General features: G+C 41.1%; 3 protein-coding genes and 1 non-coding gene across 9 annotated transcripts; 2 read left to right on the forward strand and 2 right to left on the reverse strand.

The window, feature by feature from the left end:
* Window positions 1-2,821: 2,821 nt before the first annotated feature.
* Window positions 2,822-5,361, reverse strand: LOC103972131 (expansin-like A3). Of its 2 annotated transcripts, none has more exons than XM_065174101.1 (5): window positions 4,204-5,361; window positions 4,004-4,107; window positions 3,729-3,907; window positions 3,415-3,547; window positions 2,822-3,299 (listed from the first exon to the last, which is right to left on the reverse strand). In XM_065174101.1, exons 1-5 carry the CDS (start codon window positions 4,367-4,369, stop codon window positions 3,066-3,068), a joined length of 816 nt encoding a protein of 271 aa, XP_065030173.1. In that variant the 5' UTR covers window positions 4,370-5,361; the 3' UTR covers window positions 2,822-3,065. The 2 variants fall into 2 exon arrangements, with proteins under 2 accessions (XP_065030173.1, XP_009384618.2); XM_009386343.3 differs by having other exon boundaries at window positions 4,004-4,113; window positions 4,204-4,532.
* A 186-nt stretch (window positions 5,362-5,547) lies between these two features.
* Window positions 5,548-11,241, reverse strand: LOC135653017 (uncharacterized). The gene is made up of 2 exons (XM_065174425.1): window positions 10,531-11,241; window positions 5,548-5,844 (listed from the first exon to the last, which is right to left on the reverse strand). Exons 1-2 carry the CDS (start codon window positions 11,239-11,241, stop codon window positions 5,548-5,550), a joined length of 1,008 nt encoding a protein of 335 aa, XP_065030497.1.
* Window positions 11,242-11,890: 649 nt separating this feature from the next.
* LOC135653472 (U4 spliceosomal RNA) lies at window positions 11,891-12,047 on the forward strand. The gene has a single exon (XR_010502435.1). It is a non-coding gene; the product is annotated as a U4 spliceosomal RNA (small nuclear RNA).
* Window positions 11,906-17,011, forward strand: LOC103972630 (thiosulfate sulfurtransferase 16, chloroplastic-like). 5 transcript variants are annotated; one of them, XR_010502359.1, is made up of 10 exons: window positions 11,906-12,039; window positions 12,122-12,275; window positions 12,360-12,696; window positions 12,761-13,029; window positions 13,129-13,236; window positions 13,451-13,524; window positions 15,161-15,214; window positions 15,411-15,518; window positions 15,818-15,867; window positions 16,165-17,011. XR_010502359.1 is itself a non-coding variant. In XM_065174815.1 (9 exons), exons 5-8 carry the CDS (start codon window positions 13,133-13,135, stop codon window positions 15,494-15,496), a joined length of 318 nt encoding a protein of 105 aa, XP_065030887.1. In that variant the 5' UTR covers window positions 11,906-12,039; window positions 12,122-12,275; window positions 12,360-12,696; window positions 12,761-13,029; window positions 13,129-13,132; the 3' UTR covers window positions 15,497-15,518; window positions 16,165-17,011. The 5 variants fall into 5 exon arrangements, 4 of the variants coding, with proteins under 4 accessions (XP_065030887.1, XP_065030888.1, XP_065030889.1 ...); XM_065174815.1 differs by lacking the exon at window positions 15,818-15,867; XM_065174816.1 differs by having other exon boundaries at window positions 12,761-12,862; window positions 12,933-13,029; window positions 15,411-17,011.
* Window positions 17,012-17,644: the final 633 nt, after the last annotated feature.

A 17,644-nucleotide genomic window follows, 5' to 3' on the forward strand; every position in this document is an offset into this window, starting at 1 on the left:
CAAAGCAAAAGAAACAGCAATCGAGGAAGACCATGATGAACCAATGCCATAAAGATGGTTGGTTATATATATTATGACCCGGGTTAGATAGGCTAATTAGTCTATCAACTTCGTTTGGTCTAAACCACTGACCAAAATGCTTAAGCAATCTTAATCTTGTCCACTTCCACTTTCGATGTGGGACTAATCAGGGGTTGACTCCGTCTACGGGTAGTCCTTTCCTACTCGAGCCCCCTCACCATGCCCAAATACTAGGTTGGCTCTGATACCAAATATTATGATCAGGGCCTGATAGGCTAACTGGCCTATAAACTTCGTTTGGTCTAAACCATTGACCAAAATGTTTAAGCTGAAGTTAATAGTAGTACACTCATCAGACCCTTATAAGTCAATCTTAATCTTGTCCACTTTCGATGTGGGACTAATCAGGGGTGTTATAATATACTCCAGGAAGATACAAACTGATGAATTAGGGATTGGATACCGGAGAAGCACTCATATTTGTATCCACTTATATTTGATGTGATCATGAACAGAATGGGATCAGATCGTACAAATGCAGAATCTAGTCGAGTTGATCCTGGATAAAGATTATGTTCAAGAAAGTAGTCAAGTAGCTTTACAATTGTATAAAGAAGTCAGTAGTGCTGAAGTAGCTGCTATTTAGATATTTCTCATGCACTTCAAGAGAACCCAGTCAAGTTGCTTCTCAATCCCTGCAATTTAACTTCATCCCATGAAATAGAAGTCATTGAATACAAATAGATAGATCAATGTAGTGGTAAATTTGGCCTTGGGGACAGCTAATATATTTGTTGTTTATGCATGTGTATATTATTTCAAATGTGTGCATGAACATAGAGAATCAAGTTGTGCCCTCTGTTGACTGCCTCTTGGAAGGTTCCCACCAACACAGCAGAACTAAATAAAACTAAGATGGTGTCAGGATGATAGAAAGAAAAATGTGATAAGATTTTCTTTTATGAAAGATGGGACTGATATCTCAAGAAATGTTCCTGTTTCATGGAGCAGGTGTCAGTGGAGCTTATCTCTTTCAGTGACTATCTAAAGTATAGAGGTCAATAAACTGATGCAACAAAGTTCAAAGCCAGGGTGGCCAATGAGGATGATTTGGAGAATTTTGCAGTATATTTAGGTCATGGATTTCTTCCTGTTTAAAGCTGCTGTGGAGACTTTGAGAGGCCAGTGAATGGAGGATGGGTGCAGTGTCTTTTTGTAGCAAGGCCAGCGACATAGTAGCTAGGAGTATCCCACCTGCTTTGGTGAAATGGTCACTGCCATGTGCCACCTTTGTCTTCTGTGAGGTGGAGCAATGCTCTTGTCTCTTCTCACTTCTTTAGGGAGATGAAAAGAACTCTGTGTGTGTGTGAGAGAGAGAGAGAGAGAGAGAGAGATGAAGAAGAAGTCTCATTTCATTTGAAGTACCACAGCAAGTTGATTGTTATGTTGTCCACAAAAGACATTATATATGGAACTGGAACTGGAAATTCTGGTCATTTGATCATGTAATTTGTGTGTGCCACACATTTTTTTACAACAAATTTTCTTGGCTGTATGTTTATTAGCTGAAGTTTCTATTCTATAAGCTGCATACAGACCACTGGAGTGACATTTCTGATAACCATTGGAAGAAGAAGCATAAGCATTCACAAATCATTGTTTCTGAGTTTCTAATTATGCCAAATTATTGTTTTTGGGTCACCAAGTTATCATGTGCCATTATGAGTTCTGCAGGCAGTGCAGGAATGGTGGTAACAGCATGTGAAGTGAGAAGAGGACCATATGGCACCATGTGAAACAGACTTGTTTCCACTAGCATTCTTCAACTGCACTATGCAGTGGAGTCAGTGAACTTGGAATTGTTGGTCTCATTTGATTCATTCTTCAGAAATAAGTATAATAATTGTTTGATCTTCTTTCATTCAGAATATGATCTGAGAGATTTTGCTGGTTGTTTTTAGCTGAATATTTTGATCCATCATCAGTCCTGCCAATTTCTTCTGCCAGATAAAACTGTAGTCTGGGAGAAGAAAGAGATCATCCTGCACCATCTGAAACAAGAGGCAGATGCATCTTTCTTCTTTGTTTTGTTTTGATTGAAGCATGGATTATTTCAGATACAGGGGACTCCAAGAGGACCTCAGGATGATTCAACTCAATTCATGGTTGAGTTTAATGTGGCCATAAAATTTCACAAGTGATCCTCTTATTAGCTCACAGATCTCTTTCAAAGAAAGGCATACTTGAGCCTTAGTGATTGATCCATATGATCTAATCACATTAAATTGGAGAAGGCATACTTGAGCCATTCATTTAGAACCATTTGGAATACTATAAACTCATTTCTCCGTAAACTCTTATTAATGCGGGATCTGAAGAGTGTCAATGTATGCCACGTTGATGTCGAGACGAATTCTAAAATCTATCTAAGATAGATTACATCTGATTTGGTTGAATCAATCCAAAAGACTCCATCATTTGGAAGCTGCTAAACTGGCAAAAGGTTGGTGAGTGACCCTAAGCAAATATGCCTTTTGTAATCCATGCTATTAATCACATCAAGGACCAACAATAACACCTACTAGTAATTTTTATCATACAGAGAGAGACATGACAAGCTAATGTGTCCAAAAATCATGTTCTAAACCTATCTAGCTAACCCACAACCAGGTCTTCACATGTCTAATGGTGACCAAATTTGATGAAGTAAGAACACAACTCAGGAACAAAGTTGGAACATGTTGACTACAAAGTATAATCCAAGAGAGACCAGCAGGTGGGAAGTCATTTTCCAACCAGGTTTTCTTATGAGGAATCTTGGCACTTTGTTTGTATCTTGACATCAAGCACATGAACCTGTACAAAGGAACAAGGATTCCAATTACCAAGTAGGTTGGCCCCTCATTTCTGCTTCAGAGACAAGTATAGGATGAAGAATTCTTGTGTTACTTCTATTCAGAGACGAGTATATGAACAAGGATTCCAATCCCCTCATTTCTGCTTCAGAGACAACAATTACAGGATGAAGAATTCCTGTGTTACTTCTATTCTTCGATGCGACAGCCCTCCCGGGCAATGTCAGTGATCTGAACACCCAAGTCGTAGACTGAGCCGGTTGTCCACTCCGCCGGCAGGACCGCCTTCTGAGCCCACACCCACCTGCCGCCGTAGCCGCCGGTCACCACCATCCGCAATTGCAGTGGCCCAACCGGCGCCCGGCTGATGCTCCAGACTGGACCATAATCCCGGCGCAAGAACCGCCAATTCGGTGACCCGACCTGCCGTTTAGAACAATGCATCGCAATAGTAAATACGAGACTTGTGTCAATATGATTGTACGTGAACAATCATGAATTGCAGCGAAGAGAAGCCGAATCTGTTGTGGTTTAGTACCTGAGCTACATCAACTGCTACCATGTCAGTCTGACCTCCCTGGTACAGGAACTTGATGGCCAGGTGACTGGGGCTTCTGCTACTCTCTTCCACTCTGACAGATAGGTTCCGGTTCTTATATTCGCAAGGGATCCTGCTCAATCATGAAAAGTGATGCAGTGGGTTACTACATGGTGAGATGTGAAGATGACAACTTGCCCATGACTCTGTGTGCAGTTGCTAGAATTTATGGCAGGGCGGGGAATGATCTGTTTAGAAAGCTGTCATTGGGCAACAAGAGGGAAGAAAGGTAGGTCCAGATTGTTTTCTTGTACCTCTTGTATTCCACATCCAGAATGCCAAGTTTCTTGAGCTCTTGCTCCTTGCCATTTCGTGCCATGGCCGTGAAAGCAGGGTCACCGAGCACGAAATCAGTGTGGTTGCTCTTGTTAAGGTCCGTCAGGATCACGCTTACCCCTTCTGTGCTGCAAACACTTGTGTTCTTGCATCTTATCTGAATGGTGATAGAAAAGTTCGATCATATGTAACTATTAGAAGATCATTAAATCCACATCAGTGAGTGGTATTGATCCAGATCTTCGTCTCTAACCTGGAAGCATGCTCCACAACCAACGCCCCCTCTGTGAAGCGTAGAGCTCCCAGCTGCTGTATAACCTCCATTGAAGCCCAAAGCCATGGAGCCATACCCACAAGCTGCAACTACATATATGGGATCACAGAAGAATTCAATCAAATGTAAACCATTCTTCAGTTTATGGAAGCAGAGACTCTGTTAATGACAGAACATACCAAAGAGGCCGGAAGAGGAGGAGTAGGCCGCCTTGGACTGATGCACACACCTATCACGAGCAGTAGCATAAGAGAGAAACAGGAAGAGGATAAAAAACGTGAAGACAGTGTCACCACCCATGTGTGGAGCAAGATGGAGCAGCAAGGAAGGGAAAGGAAACAGCATCCTTCAACTGATATATTGGGCAGGAGGGAAACAAACCCTGTGGCCTACAAAGATCAATGGCAACAACACCACCAGCCTCCTGCACAAACCCATCTGCTACTACATTCATAGACACAATGTCAAAATAGTTCACCATGGAATTTAATGGGGATGTGGGTAGTTTGGGGTTGGGGAGAATAGGGAAAGCAACAGGGCTGATAAAAGAAATACACTGAGCTTGGGTTCACAGAGTAATAGCAGAGGATCGAGACAGGGCCAAAGGACAGCCGGCCTAATGAATTCGGCCGAGTAAAGTGGTAAGAACAAAGACGGTGCATGATTTTAATGCTTGCTCCATATTTTTCTTTGAAGCATGGCTTTTGATGCATCATCAACGATGGTTTGCGTAGAAGCCGGAGCTGTTGCGTGCGTAGTGGGGCATGAATACTGTGCAAAGGCCTTTTCTGTGGAGAGGACCGGTGCTGGGAATTGACTCTGACCTTTGAGCGGTCGAGTTGCAGAGTCTTATAAATAGAACGCTATGCCTATAGTTAGCATCTCTTCTTGGCTTCGTCGGCCGACATTAACTTCTGCAAGACCTACACAGCGGCCATTACTGCGTGGGTCACCGGTGTCCTGTTTGAATCACAACTTCTACTGTCATCGCTATTAATTCTCCATAACATCCACACTTATTGCATCAGCTTCTCGCATGAAGCAAGTAGTCAATGGTTATGCGTGTTCAGCGTCAAGGCTGGGTTGCTGTCGGCATTCGTTGTCGAAGCCGTCGTCCTCTCACCGGCCAAGCAGCAACAGCGGCTGTAGATAGATCTCAGTTCCTACTGCTCGATCTGGGCCTTCCCCGCTCTTAGATCCCTCCATATCTACGGTCAGATCTACAAGTATCCATATAGCGTCAGTTACTGTGATCGGGTTCGGGATTCTGTACATGTTCTCTGTTCTACCATGTTCGAAGCATGTCGAAGTGGTATGTTTGCAAGCTTTAGAATGTTCTCTGTTCTACCAAGCAGTGAAACCAAATAAGCTTTGAATCTATTAGACTGATGCCAAAAGATGATAACATATAAGTATCTCATCTGTCCTCTAAAAGAAATTTCACCGCAATAGTAACCTTTGATCGAGGAAGCTTATCACTAGCCACCACCAGTTCAATTCGAATCACCCCATCCTTGCCGCCCTCACCCGTCACCGTACTGGCAGTCGTCGGCGAGGTCGAGGGGCTCGCCGAGGCGTTCCTCGCGGAGGGCGAGGGAGCACCGAACATGGCGGTAGAACTCGGACGTGACCAGGTGACCGAGGAGGTGCGCCCGTGACCGGACCGTGAAGGATAGCTCCAGCGGCACCACCGTGGGGGCGCCGCCTTCCTCGGCCTGGCTTTCCAGGCTCGAGCCCCCGCCATAGAGCGGCATCTGTCTGCCGCCTACCGCCACGACCACCACGCGCCCGCGCTTTCGGGACAGATTGAACTCCTCCATCTGTATGCACAAGAGAATGCTCCGTCAACGAATCCTCTCCAAAAATCTACCGGTCAGAATATATATATATATAACAAATATTTTAAATCATACTTTAATTCAAAAATATCCAAATTACCCCTCCACCACTGCTCTTCCATTAGCTTCCTCCTTGCTATCGTCACCGGAACTCATAGTCACCTCTTCCTTCCTGCATAATCATTCTATGTCACTTTCATCATTGACTCTACGTCCTTGCCCTCGCTCCCCTCTGGCCCACTAGAGTCATCGCCCAAAGCACTCGTGTGAGAAAACAAAGGGCATGAGGGTCGCTAGTGGCCCTTTGCTTCATTGTCACCCTTTATTCCACTAAAACCATCATTTGTAGCCTTTGCACGAGGAAGGATGAGATGCGAGGGCTGTCATTGATCCTTTGGTCCACCTTTATCATTTATCTCATTAAATTCATTATAATGTCATAGGTTTAGTTGATTTTATATATGTAAAATTTTTTTACTAGATAAATAAGAGAACCGAGATACTCGATTTTGTCTATTCTTTTAAGAGTTTAGAAGACAAAGATTACTTGACTTCACTAGCATTCTCAAGAGTTATATTTTATGCATTAAGCTAGTTAATAGTCTTCACTTAATCTTTCCTCATACTTCTAAAGCATTTTAAATATATGCACTCATTGCATTGAGTTAGTTATTCCAATTTGCCTCCGCATTACAATCGAATTTCTAAAATACAAGAAGTTTTATCTTAAAAAAGTAAAATTTTACCTCGATTCGGAGTAAGTCTTTGATAGTTTTGGTCACCTCTAAGATTGTACTATCTTTTTTTATCATTTTTATTATCTACTCCTCCAAGTAGAAAAGATACAACATCATGTATTGCCCACTTCGTTCTTTAGTCGAGTACTCTTTCATTGACCCGAAGTCCCCTACTTTTAGCTATCTTGATGAGAAGCCCATCAACACCAATAGTATAAAGTTCTATAACCTTTGTCCTTCTGTCATATCTTAGTGCTTAGAGGTTGCATATATATTCTCTATCTTCTTGACCACTTTTACGAGTATGCACTTACCCTCTATAAGAGTAAATGATTAATGACTTAATGTAAGTTCTGCCTCTATGGTACTATGACGCTACCATATATATGATCCTATTGTTTGTCACCTTGCATTTGCATTTCTTTCTTTGCAATCGATAGATCTATCTTTGCGATACTATAGTACTCTTTTGCGTCCATATCCATCCTAACAAATACTTAGTTTTGGATAGCTAAGTCTTTTTGTATTTATTGTCATTTCCTCGCCCCTTTTGACTATATGTTTTAACATATTTGTATTCTAAAAGTAGTTCCCCTTGGTTAATGAAAAGATCGACTATAATTCTCATACATGACCTCTACCATCATGTTGTAAGGCTCATATCAATTTTGTTTTCCTTTGTAGCCTTCAATTTATCAAGCTCACTCAAGCGAATATGAGCTCTAAAATGTTCCAACTCTCCGATCGTTAATAAGACTCATTAGTAATTATATTTAGAATCTTCATTAATGGTAAACGACTCTCATATACTAATGACCAAGGCCTTTATTTGATACAAAATTCGATACATATAAGAAAGACCTACCTCTACAATATCATAATATTCACTTATTGAATCCATAGTCCTTCTTGTCATCATGTCACTCACTAAAGTGGAGCTTCCAATAGCTCTCGATCATACCTCTATGTATCACATTGCCTTGAATTATTCTACTATAATTCGTTACACCACATCATCTCTTAGTGACATTTTAATTACATTCTTATCTTTGTGAGATGAACTTTGATTGAAATCTCTCCATGTGTGGCATCTACCAATACATCGTAGGGCCTCCATCACTTACGATTGTGTTTACTTCTTAGGTAATCGATCTTCATCCATCTACTCTCAAGTCATACACAGATGAAACATAGCTTTAGAATAATCCATCACCAAACAACTCTTGAAGTCCACCGACTCCACTAAATTGGTGTGTCATTATTTAGATCCTAGGCTCCTGCTCCTAGCACAATTTCCACTATACACAACTTCTTTTAGAACAACTTGAATGATAACATTATGATATATTCTTCGAGAGTACTCATTTTTATTTTCTCTTCGTCAATGATAAGGCCTTTTGACACTAAATTCACCTCTATAAATTGAGTTATCTTAGTCTCTCCATCATTTGCTTCGCTAAAATAAGATGCATGTGTCTTGAAGCTCTCTTCGACCTTGGTACTATGCAAGATGAGTCCACTCTATTAGAAAAAGAGACTTATGGAATGATTGAACTCGTAAACTTTTATTTTAAAAAAAAACTATCTTAACTATATATTCTATCTTTTATATCAACTCCCAACTTACGTACTTCATTAAGTTTAATCAAAGTTGCTTTGCTCTTTTGTTTATATTGAGTTAATGGTCATTTTCATACCCATCATTCTACCGGTCAACCTTTCATTAAGTTTAATCTCCATATCGACTCAGCCTTCAATTAGTATTATCAAGGGTCACTCATTCACTTAATCTCACAATAGATCCACCAACATATTATCTCATGTAAGATCATATGACAATTTCTCATCGCTCACATAATCTATTGAGCTTTATGAAACTATCAATTTGAGGTATCTCCCTCAATATGTGTAATTCATTGTATATGATTCTACCTCTAAAGATTATCCCTCTTGGATATATGTCACATTGAAGTTTTTTTTTTCTTCACATCCTTCCCTTTCAAAGTTTTATAGACTACTATCTCCTTAGACTACTTTGTCTTACCGAACAAACTATGCACTATTTCACCACCATGAATGCACTTGCTAGATTATGACTTTTCGCCAATATAACCCATGTTGCACCCCTCAAGGCTTAGCAATACACTTTAGCTTCCTATAGATGTATTCTTTCCATGCCGAAGGAAAAGTTTTCATACTACATAGTATCGAGCTTTAATCGCCTTGAGATGAACATGGACAGTTCATTGTCCATATTTAAGTTCTTATATAGTATCGAATTCTTCGAGTTAGTAATTCTCCTCATCTTTGTGAGTTTTGTATAACTCTTTCAGTTGTCGAGCAATCTATCCCTCATTGTGTGGTCTCATTCTTTGTCAACCGCCCTCGATTGCTTTAAGCACTATCAAGTTTGGTTGCCAATATCAATCCATAACTTGAATTCAACCATCCCAATCTTTATGCACTATTGATTCTTCCCAGCTCACTTATTCTTGTGGTGTCTCTCGCGCAAAAGATCAAAGGGTTGGCTATTTTTCTAAATGATAATCTTGGAAGCTCACTTGTTTGAGCAACTCCTTTCTCTGTCTTTTTTACATTGGTTTTCCTCAAACAATCGTATAGCCAACATAGCCTCACTAAGTTCCTTATATTTATATGACAAGTATTTTTCAGTGTACCTATCCCATTATGACACCATATATCATAGACTTAGCTAGTTTTGCCTAAGTCATATGATACTCTTACGTGTCCATCCGCAAAGGACTATGAATTCTAAAACCTCTAATAGTCCCTTAATAACATATATATATATATATATATATATATATATATATATATATATATATATATATATATATATATATATATATATATATATATATATATATATATATATATATATATATATATATATATATATATATATTAGATAAAACGTTTAACTCGGTATCCCACAATACAAATTATAAATATAGATTTTTCAAGTTCTAAACGATCGCACGATAAAAGGTCTAAGATAGTCCATCATAGTCAAAAGTTTCCACAAGTGCTTACATAATATTACTATAAAACAAGACAGCGAACTAACCATATATAATACCCTAATGACTTATCCAACTATATGTCATCTGAATAACTCTAGGGTGTTATATTAGTTGGTACTTCATACTACTTTAAGAGCTATAAAACTTTCAAAATGACTACCTTAATAATTTATTTTGGCTAGTTTTGCCTGTATGCGATTATTGTATACAACTTATGTTTACAAGACTAAAATAATCACAAAAGCTAACCAAATTAGTGTTGTCAAACCTATTACAAGCTCTTTATATGTTGTATAAAACATATACAAAATCGAAAGATACAAGCATACATAAATATTATATTGAACACCCTTTGTGTAGATTTATCTGTGATATCATGTAGCCCTTGCATCAGGAAGGAGGATGCAACGATGACTCTCATACCGTCTACTTCCTCCTGTGAGGGTTGCAAGCAATAAGTCGAATGGGACAGATAGCAATAGTGGAGCAAATGGTTGACAACAACCCTCGCTCCCCCTCCTCCCTCGTGTGAGAGTTATGAACGATGACTCTGATGAGGCAAAGGGCAACAACAAAATATAAGGCCACCAATGGCTCTCATATCTCTTTCTTCCTCATGTGAGGAATGTTGGCGACGATATCAACAAGACAAAGGGGAGAGGAGGTGGTGTATGATGCAAAGGCCATGGTAGAGATGACATATGCCGATTGAAGGAGGGGTAATTTGGATATTTTTTAAATTATGATGTATGATTTGAAAAAAATGTTTGGGAAATATCCAAAAAATATATTTTTAGAAAATCGTGTATATATATATATATATATTTATTTATAAACAAGCAATACTAAAAGAGAGGATGGGTGATACGGTATCAGGAAAAGCTTACGTATCCGGAGGCGATCTTGAGCTCCGAATAGTACATCACCAGGGGCGTGGATGACGTGTGGACGCTAAAGAACGTGGCCTGATTACGAAACGCAATGCTGACCGTCGAGTTGATGGAGAGCATCTTGGTGGACACCCCGGTGACGTCCGTTCCCGCTTGGAGATGGTAGCTCTGGAACACCACGCCCTGCAAAACGGAGAAGAAGACAGTGTGTAGTGACGGGGCGAAGTGTTCCGATGCGACTAGGGATTGACTCGGGGTGGTTCGGACCTTGACGAAAACCGCGGGCTTGTAGGACTTGCTGGCGCCCCAGAGTACGAGGGAGAAGAGGGTAAAGAGGAGGATGGATCCCAGGGCGAACCAGGCCGCGTAGCAGTGAACCGGTAGGGGGTCTCCGCCTCCGCCGACGCCGCCGTCTCCGTCATCGTCGTCGTCATCTGACTCGGAGCAATCGGAGGAGGCGGCACCGTGGTGATAGTGTGCGTGCTGATGGTGGTTGTGGATCTTGCGCCAAGAGGAGGCGGAGGAATCGCGGAAATGTTGGATAGGGGAGCTAGCGTAGCGGTGGTGGTGGTAGTTGGGGTGCAAAGGGGATGCGCCAGGGGAGGATCCGACGATGGAAACCCCGTCGGCGTCGTGGTGGGAGTGGGTGGGGCTCATCGTGTAGAGTGAAGGCGATTGCGGAGGGGACGACGCCGCCAGGCTCGTCATGGCCGAGTCGCTCTTCGTGTGCATCTCTCTCTCTCTCTCTCTCTCTCTGTTCTCCTGCTTCCTTTTTCATACGTTTGTTACTCGAGCGGGAGAGCCGTTTGTAAGCCAATTAATGAATCCAGATTTGATGGAATTTGACAGAATGGCGGATCAAATATGGTGAACAGAGGTTACTTTTTCAGTGGAGGGACGGATGCAAATCGGAGGTTTCGAAGCGGTGTTGCCTATTCTTACTGTTTGACGGTGGGGTCCGCCTGCTACTGAAGCGGGCGAGCGAGTTTGTGAACGATTTAAACTTCGATAACGTATCGTTTAATCGGTCAACCACTGGTACGTGGATCAACGTCGGCAAAACTCTGCCTCCGAGGGGCCCATTTACCCCTCCATTCTCCCAACCGTGATGTGTGGGAGCCACAAAGATGGACCCCACCGATCATATCACATGATCCAACGCCCCAAATCTACCATTATCAGACGCTCGATCAAATCTCCAGACTCGAATCGTCATTTTTTTTAATTAAATAAACAAGTTATTCAATTCAAAAGCCACGACAGAGCGACTGGGATGCTTTAGTCCCACATCGACAGGCACGGAAGCATGAGCGGAGGCACGCACTTGATAAGGACGCGCTCGTCAGAAGCCAAACTCATCTTTGCGCTTGGGGCAATGACGCAGCTAGTGAGGTTATAACCGAGGCGCGTCAATTGCTGGTTGAAAACTATTTCCAAACCCCCTCTTTGGCCGGGGTTTGACCCTGCGCCATCGAGAATTTCTTGAAGGGCTCCCTCTAACCCAGGGTAAAGCCCTACAATCCTCAATTCTAAATTACTTACTTACAATGAGTGCTGTCTCTCAGTAGCTTCATTGATTGGGCTGCAGAGACGGTTTTCTTGGTCTAAGCTAGAGGTTCGTGGGACGGCGTTATTTCAGTGGGCGGAAACGGTGGGTCTTCTTCATAGGAGACCGGATTTCGCCGAATTCCGACGTTGTTTATGTTACAGAACACGTCAGATTTACTCCATTGTTTCTGAAGGTTAGGTATTGTTTAGGCGTTTTTGACGGAGTAGGAGACGCGATTAGTCTTCCATAAACTCTCCAACTTGCTCTCCTGTGTTAGCTGAAACAGGGAACGCCGGTGCCCCCGTCACAATGCGGTGGTCAGGTGATGGAAGGGAAGCGAAGCGTGTTCCCTGTCTTGTTTGATTCAGGCGACCCGTCAACCATTTACTTTCCAAAGTTCCGATCTCACTATATGGTAATGTGCATTCATCTCATCTCTCTTGACGGAGCGAGGGCGAAGCGTCGGGTCTCACGTCGAACCGGCGCAGCTTTGGTCACCTCCCCCGCGAGGGCCTCGCATCTCTCATTTCGAAGCCTCAGAAATCGTCACTCATGTCTTCTTCTTGCTTATTGCGCTCGTACCTTCGTCTCCGCCTCTTCTCGCTCCTCAGGAGGTAGATGATACGATCGATTGCTGTTTCTACGCTTACGACCTTTAATCAAACACCTTCCTTGCAGGAGTGGACCGACGACGGCTGCTGTCCATCCTTTCGCGCCTCACCGGTCTGCGCGCCCGCATGTGCCATATGCCGCCGTGCGTCAGCTGCCAATTCTGTTTCGGTGCGGTCGATTTCGATTGCAGCATGCTATTGCCGCCTCTTCTCTAATCTTTGACATGCGTTGTATATAGATATTATGTTTGCATCGTTGAAGTAGCTGCAGAGCCGATATCAGTGGCCGCCCTTCACAGTCATCCATGAGCGCCGTCAGCGATCGATTCTTTTGAGGTGATGCGGACAAACGGGCCGTTTTTAGTCCAAAATGTTATTGCCTTCTCTTCTCTTTTCTCTGACATGCGTTGTGTATGGGTTGTATAATTGCATTAGGTCAATGTCATCGAACGCGAATGCTGAAGAAGCTGTAATGCCGAGATCAGTGGCCGTCACCGTCGCCCATGAACTCCTTACAGCTGGACATCGTTACCTTGATGTCAGGTTGGGCCTTTTTGTGCCAATGATGATATTGTTCTTGCAAAGTGTGTAAAAACAAATCTTTTGTTGGATTCCTTGCTTGGATTTTGAGTCTAATAAGGTGCTCGAGTAACAATGTCGTACTAGCCAGCAGGACACTGTGCTAACTCATTTTCCATTAGTCAGAAAATTTTGACTAGTCTACTGAATATCTTTTCTAAATTGAATGGGTTTGTAGGACTGTGAAGGAGTTCAGTGGTGGGCATGCTGTTGGAGCTGTAAACATTCCTTACATGTTGGAGTCTGTCTCTGGTAATGCATAATTATTTTCAGGTTTTGATCCTCTTGATTAATGCATGGGTCATGTTCTGTTCATTTTTTGGTTATTAAGTGAAACTTTGTAGCTAATATGTCATTTGTGATGTGGGAATTTAGAAGTATATTGCTAATGATGAGTCACTAAGTTTTCCAATGGTCAACAACTAAATTCATCATATTCACATTACCTGTTGTTTGCATCCATCACAAACTAATCACTTCATGCTGTCTTTTTATGTGCTCACTTACCTATTAGTATTTTGGAATTGGAACTTCTGAATCTTCCAGGCATTTTCTGGTCTATTGTGCGAGTCAACGAGCTATTTTGTCCTCAAGACCGAGGACATCTTACCATGGATATGTAGCTTTCTTTTAGCCTAATATTGTTTTTTATTTTCTATGTGAGCTATATAGGTGATGCTAAAATGCTAGTTCCTTTTTGAACTTCTAGCTGGTGGTAGTCGCTCAATCTAATCCACTGAATGTATCACAAATCACATGAGTGATTATTAGAATTTCAATTTATTGCTTGTTTTCCTGTTGTTTTAATATATGTTTGTTACAAGTATTCTCATGACTGATCTGCTTAAGTATTTTAAACATTTATTTATGATAGTCCTTTCTTGACTCCTATATGTGATACACAAAGTCTGAACCTATTGATGCAAAAATTATATGACAATATTAGAAAGATCATCCGAGGAGTTGATGGCCACATCAGATAATAAGTAACAATCATGACTTCATCTTCAAGTGTGAAGATCACAAAAATACCTATATTCTTAGAATCTTTGTTCCTGCAATATCTTAACCACAGAAGTTGGAGTTGCAGCACAATTTAGATCGAGGCCCAAGTGAATAGATCAGGTAATGTTGGCACTTTCATTGGAAACTTCAAATTTAATAGATGCAGGTTCACGTCTGTTTCAATTAAAATTCACAAAGTCACAAAAAGGTTTTTAACATGGCACGTTAAGCAGTTGATTTTGCTTGAAAGGAACATCTCCCAGCTGAAACTGTAGCCTTTTGCTGGACTCGTTGAAGTTTTTTGTGATTTTGTCTACTACCATAAATCTTACGAGCTAGACTTTTATATCCTTGGACCAATCTGTTAGTTGATCTCTATGTTTACTAACAAAAAGACTTGTAGTTTCCTATATTATCATTACCTTGTTCTTAAAATTAACATTGTTGGTGAACCATTCTATCATTATTTTTCGATTCTTACATATTCATGAGACCAGCTTCTTGTTTTTTGCACTGGGAGCCAAATTCAAATTTTAATCTCGATTAGGAAATATAGCAAACTCTTTTATCAGTTTTACTTTGCTTGTAAGTCTTAATTTCTTATAGGTTATCGTCTTTCTTATTAAATAGTAGTTGATTCATTATTTGTTCAATTCTTTAGTTGAAAGCTTGGGATTCTTCTCCACTTTGAACCATAAAAGCACTTGTTAGAAGTGCCACTTCCAACAGAGTAGGAAATGTGTTCGAGGATTTATTGTAGTAGCATGATGGACATAATCATTGTATGTTATTCAAAACCTCAAGTTCCTTCAGATATTAGAGTTCAATTTTCTCTCAAACTTCTATTCTTCAAGTCTGGATAAATTCTTCTCCTTTCTAACAGGGTTGTTTAAGCGGAAAACGGTCACTGATGGCTGCATCAGAGCTTTCAAATGCTGTAAGTAGTTCATGATGTGCTTTTGAATCTATATGACGAACTCGACCTAGTTCTGTTGTTGGATGTACAAATTAGAAGAGTATGTCAGATGGGCTTATATTTGTGCACAAACTTCCAGTTGATATTTAATGGAAAAGCATTAACTCTATGTCTAAATAAAACATAGATTAAGTCATGTAGCTTTCCTTTCCTGCAGGGTTTTACAGGCATCACAGATGTTGCAGGTGGTTTTTCAGCATGGGTGGAGAATGGACTTCCGACAGAGCAGAAAGAGCCTGTTAGACAATCCACATGCTTTCTTTAGGTCTGAATGGTACTCTTTTCCTTTCTGATCCAGTGTTGTTTGGTAGCATCGCAAAGGCGAGCAGGGTAATAAATGAGGTCTAGCCAGTGATGATTAAACAAAAATGAACAAATAAATGCGTATATGTGAAAAATTCATCATCATCAAATTCATTCAAGCTTGTAAATGTGCCAAGCACCCTCATCAACTTTAGATGTATTTGTTGTGCTTGTTATAGTTGTTTGGATTGTTTTAAGATTCTGCATGATTGACAAGTTCACTATGCTCAGTTACATGTTGGTAATCTTGCAATGTTTCAGAAGTTGATTCGAGGTGCAGATCGAATACCGGTATCATAACATATAGCTTGGTACAGTTCAACCTCATTTACTTCTTTTGGTTATTGTATTCAATCATATCATATGCAACAAGTTGATACTCTCAGGTGTATTAGTATCTGATGGTTGATCACATTAGATGGTTGCTTTATGTTATAGAAAATGGAAGGAAAACAATATATCGATATGGGAATCTTTTGCCGACTACCTTTACATGCTTCAATGCCATGCTTTGATGTTTACCTGCTTTTATTTGTGTTCACTTGATCCTCTTCAACCATTTCTTGTGATCTGTTTCTTGCATCACATTTGATAGTTTTCTCGTACAGAAATTTGGATGGCATAAGACCTCCTGCAGCAAGTCGAGGAGGAGGCGTTGATCAATGGAGCTGCAGCTTTCACTTTGGCTGATAACCAGTAAAGCTTCCTACAATAACCATGAGGATAGATGAGGTTACATTTGGAGAAGAAGAAGAAGAAACTAAGCAGTTGTAGCAGCAACTCGCTCGAGTGGAAGAAAGCTGAAGGGATGAAAGAGTACTAAGATATTGGCACGGCTCAATCAGAGAACAAAGCATGAGGACTTTGCATTGCTTGAGTCGTGCATGCACTCTGAGTGAGCCGGGCCGACATCATAGTAACTATCTCAAGGTGATGTTATCCTCATCCATTGTTACTGCACAAGCATGCCTTCTCTTCTGTCCCTACCGGGAGAGCTGGAAGAAGAAAAAGGAGGAAGTTTCTCTTCTCTGCAGAGAAGATGGAGGCTTTAGACATGGAGAGCATGCAGAGGAAGAGAGAGAGAGGGAGAGGGGGGCGAGAGGTGGTGGAGGAAAGGACTCATGCGTCGGAATTTAAGGAGGTTGAAGGGGTGGGGGTGGCATTTAAGTCTCCCGACAACCCGAGGAGGAAGACAGGCTGCAGCATTAATAGTAAACCTCTCTCTCTCTCTCTCTCTCTCATATATGCATCCAAATGGTACATGAAGTTCTCACTTCAACAGCTTTTGAGATTTAGCTTCTTCAGAAACCAAGTGCTGCCGTCTGATCAGCGAAGGCCACTACAAATACAAATATTATGGTGAAAATGAGGGACAAAGAGCATGTAATGATGTTGATGCTACTGAATGATGAAATTAAAATTGATGCCATTACCTCGTGCATTAATTACTTCGAATTTATACGAATGCACGTATAGTTCATTAGCTTTATTCAACCTGCTAAAACATCTTAACATGTTGGAATGTGGTGCAGTCGACATACAAGTCATAGCTCTGACATATGTGGCAATGAAGAACTTTCAGTACAATCCTTTATGATGCATGTGAAGTGAATGACTCATTGATGTCAATCCTAAGTTTGCCAACCTCATTCATTGTGACTCATGGAGGAAATCCCATATATATATATATATATATATATATATAGAGAGAGAGAGAGAGAGAGAGCACATCTTCTGTATCACATTGTGTTGGATGTGTGCAGATGATTAGAAGGATTGGAGTACCTGTGGGAGGAAGAAAGATGAAATATCAAACTGTAATAAACGCATGTTTCTAACTCTCGACAGGAAATAGTAGAGGAGCAGAAAACAAAGGTTTGGAATGGCAGCGGATGGAGTAGATACGGCATGGGGATTGGAAGAGGAATAAATGAGGGGGAATCTTTGTCTGACGCACCACGCTATCGAACACACTGAGATGTGAGAGAGAGAGAGAGAGAGAGAGAATGGGCAGCTCAGTGTCGCTTGTGATCTGTTTGACTCGGAGAAATTAAAGTCCAACTACTACGATTGTCTCTATCTGCTGCA

Source organism: Musa acuminata, chromosome BXJ3-11 (genome assembly GCF_036884655.1).
Source record: "Musa acuminata AAA Group cultivar baxijiao chromosome BXJ3-11, Cavendish_Baxijiao_AAA, whole genome shotgun sequence".
Lineage (NCBI taxonomy): Eukaryota > Viridiplantae > Streptophyta > Magnoliopsida > Zingiberales > Musaceae > Musa > Musa acuminata.

Coding starts and splice junctions, on each gene's coding strand:
- LOC103972131 (XM_009386343.3), bottom strand. CDS start 4,369: ATGCTGTTTCCTTTCCCTTCCTTGCTGCTCCATCTTGCTCCACACATG. Junction 3,548..3,728: donor CTGGATGTGGAATACAAGAG/GTACAAGAAAAC, acceptor ATGATTGAGCAG/GATCCCTTGCGAATATAAGA. Junction 3,300..3,414: donor TAGCAGTTGATGTAGCTCAG/GTACTAAACCAC, acceptor TCTAAACGGCAG/GTCGGGTCACCGAATTGGCG.
- LOC135653017 (XM_065174425.1), bottom strand. CDS start 11,241: ATGACGAGCCTGGCGGCGTCGTCCCCTCCGCAATCGCCTTCACTCTAC. Junction 5,845..10,530: donor TCAAGATCGCCTCCGGATAC/GTAAGCTTTTCC, acceptor TTGTGCATACAG/ATGGAGGAGTTCAATCTGTC.
- LOC103972630 (XM_065174813.1), top strand. CDS start 13,133: ATGTCATCGAACGCGAATGCTGAAGAAGCTGTAATGCCGAGATCAGTG. Junction 13,525..15,160: donor CATGTTGGAGTCTGTCTCTG/GTAATGCATAAT, acceptor CCTTTCTAACAG/GGTTGTTTAAGCGGAAAACG. Junction 15,215..15,410: donor CATCAGAGCTTTCAAATGCT/GTAAGTAGTTCA, acceptor CCTTTCCTGCAG/GGTTTTACAGGCATCACAGA.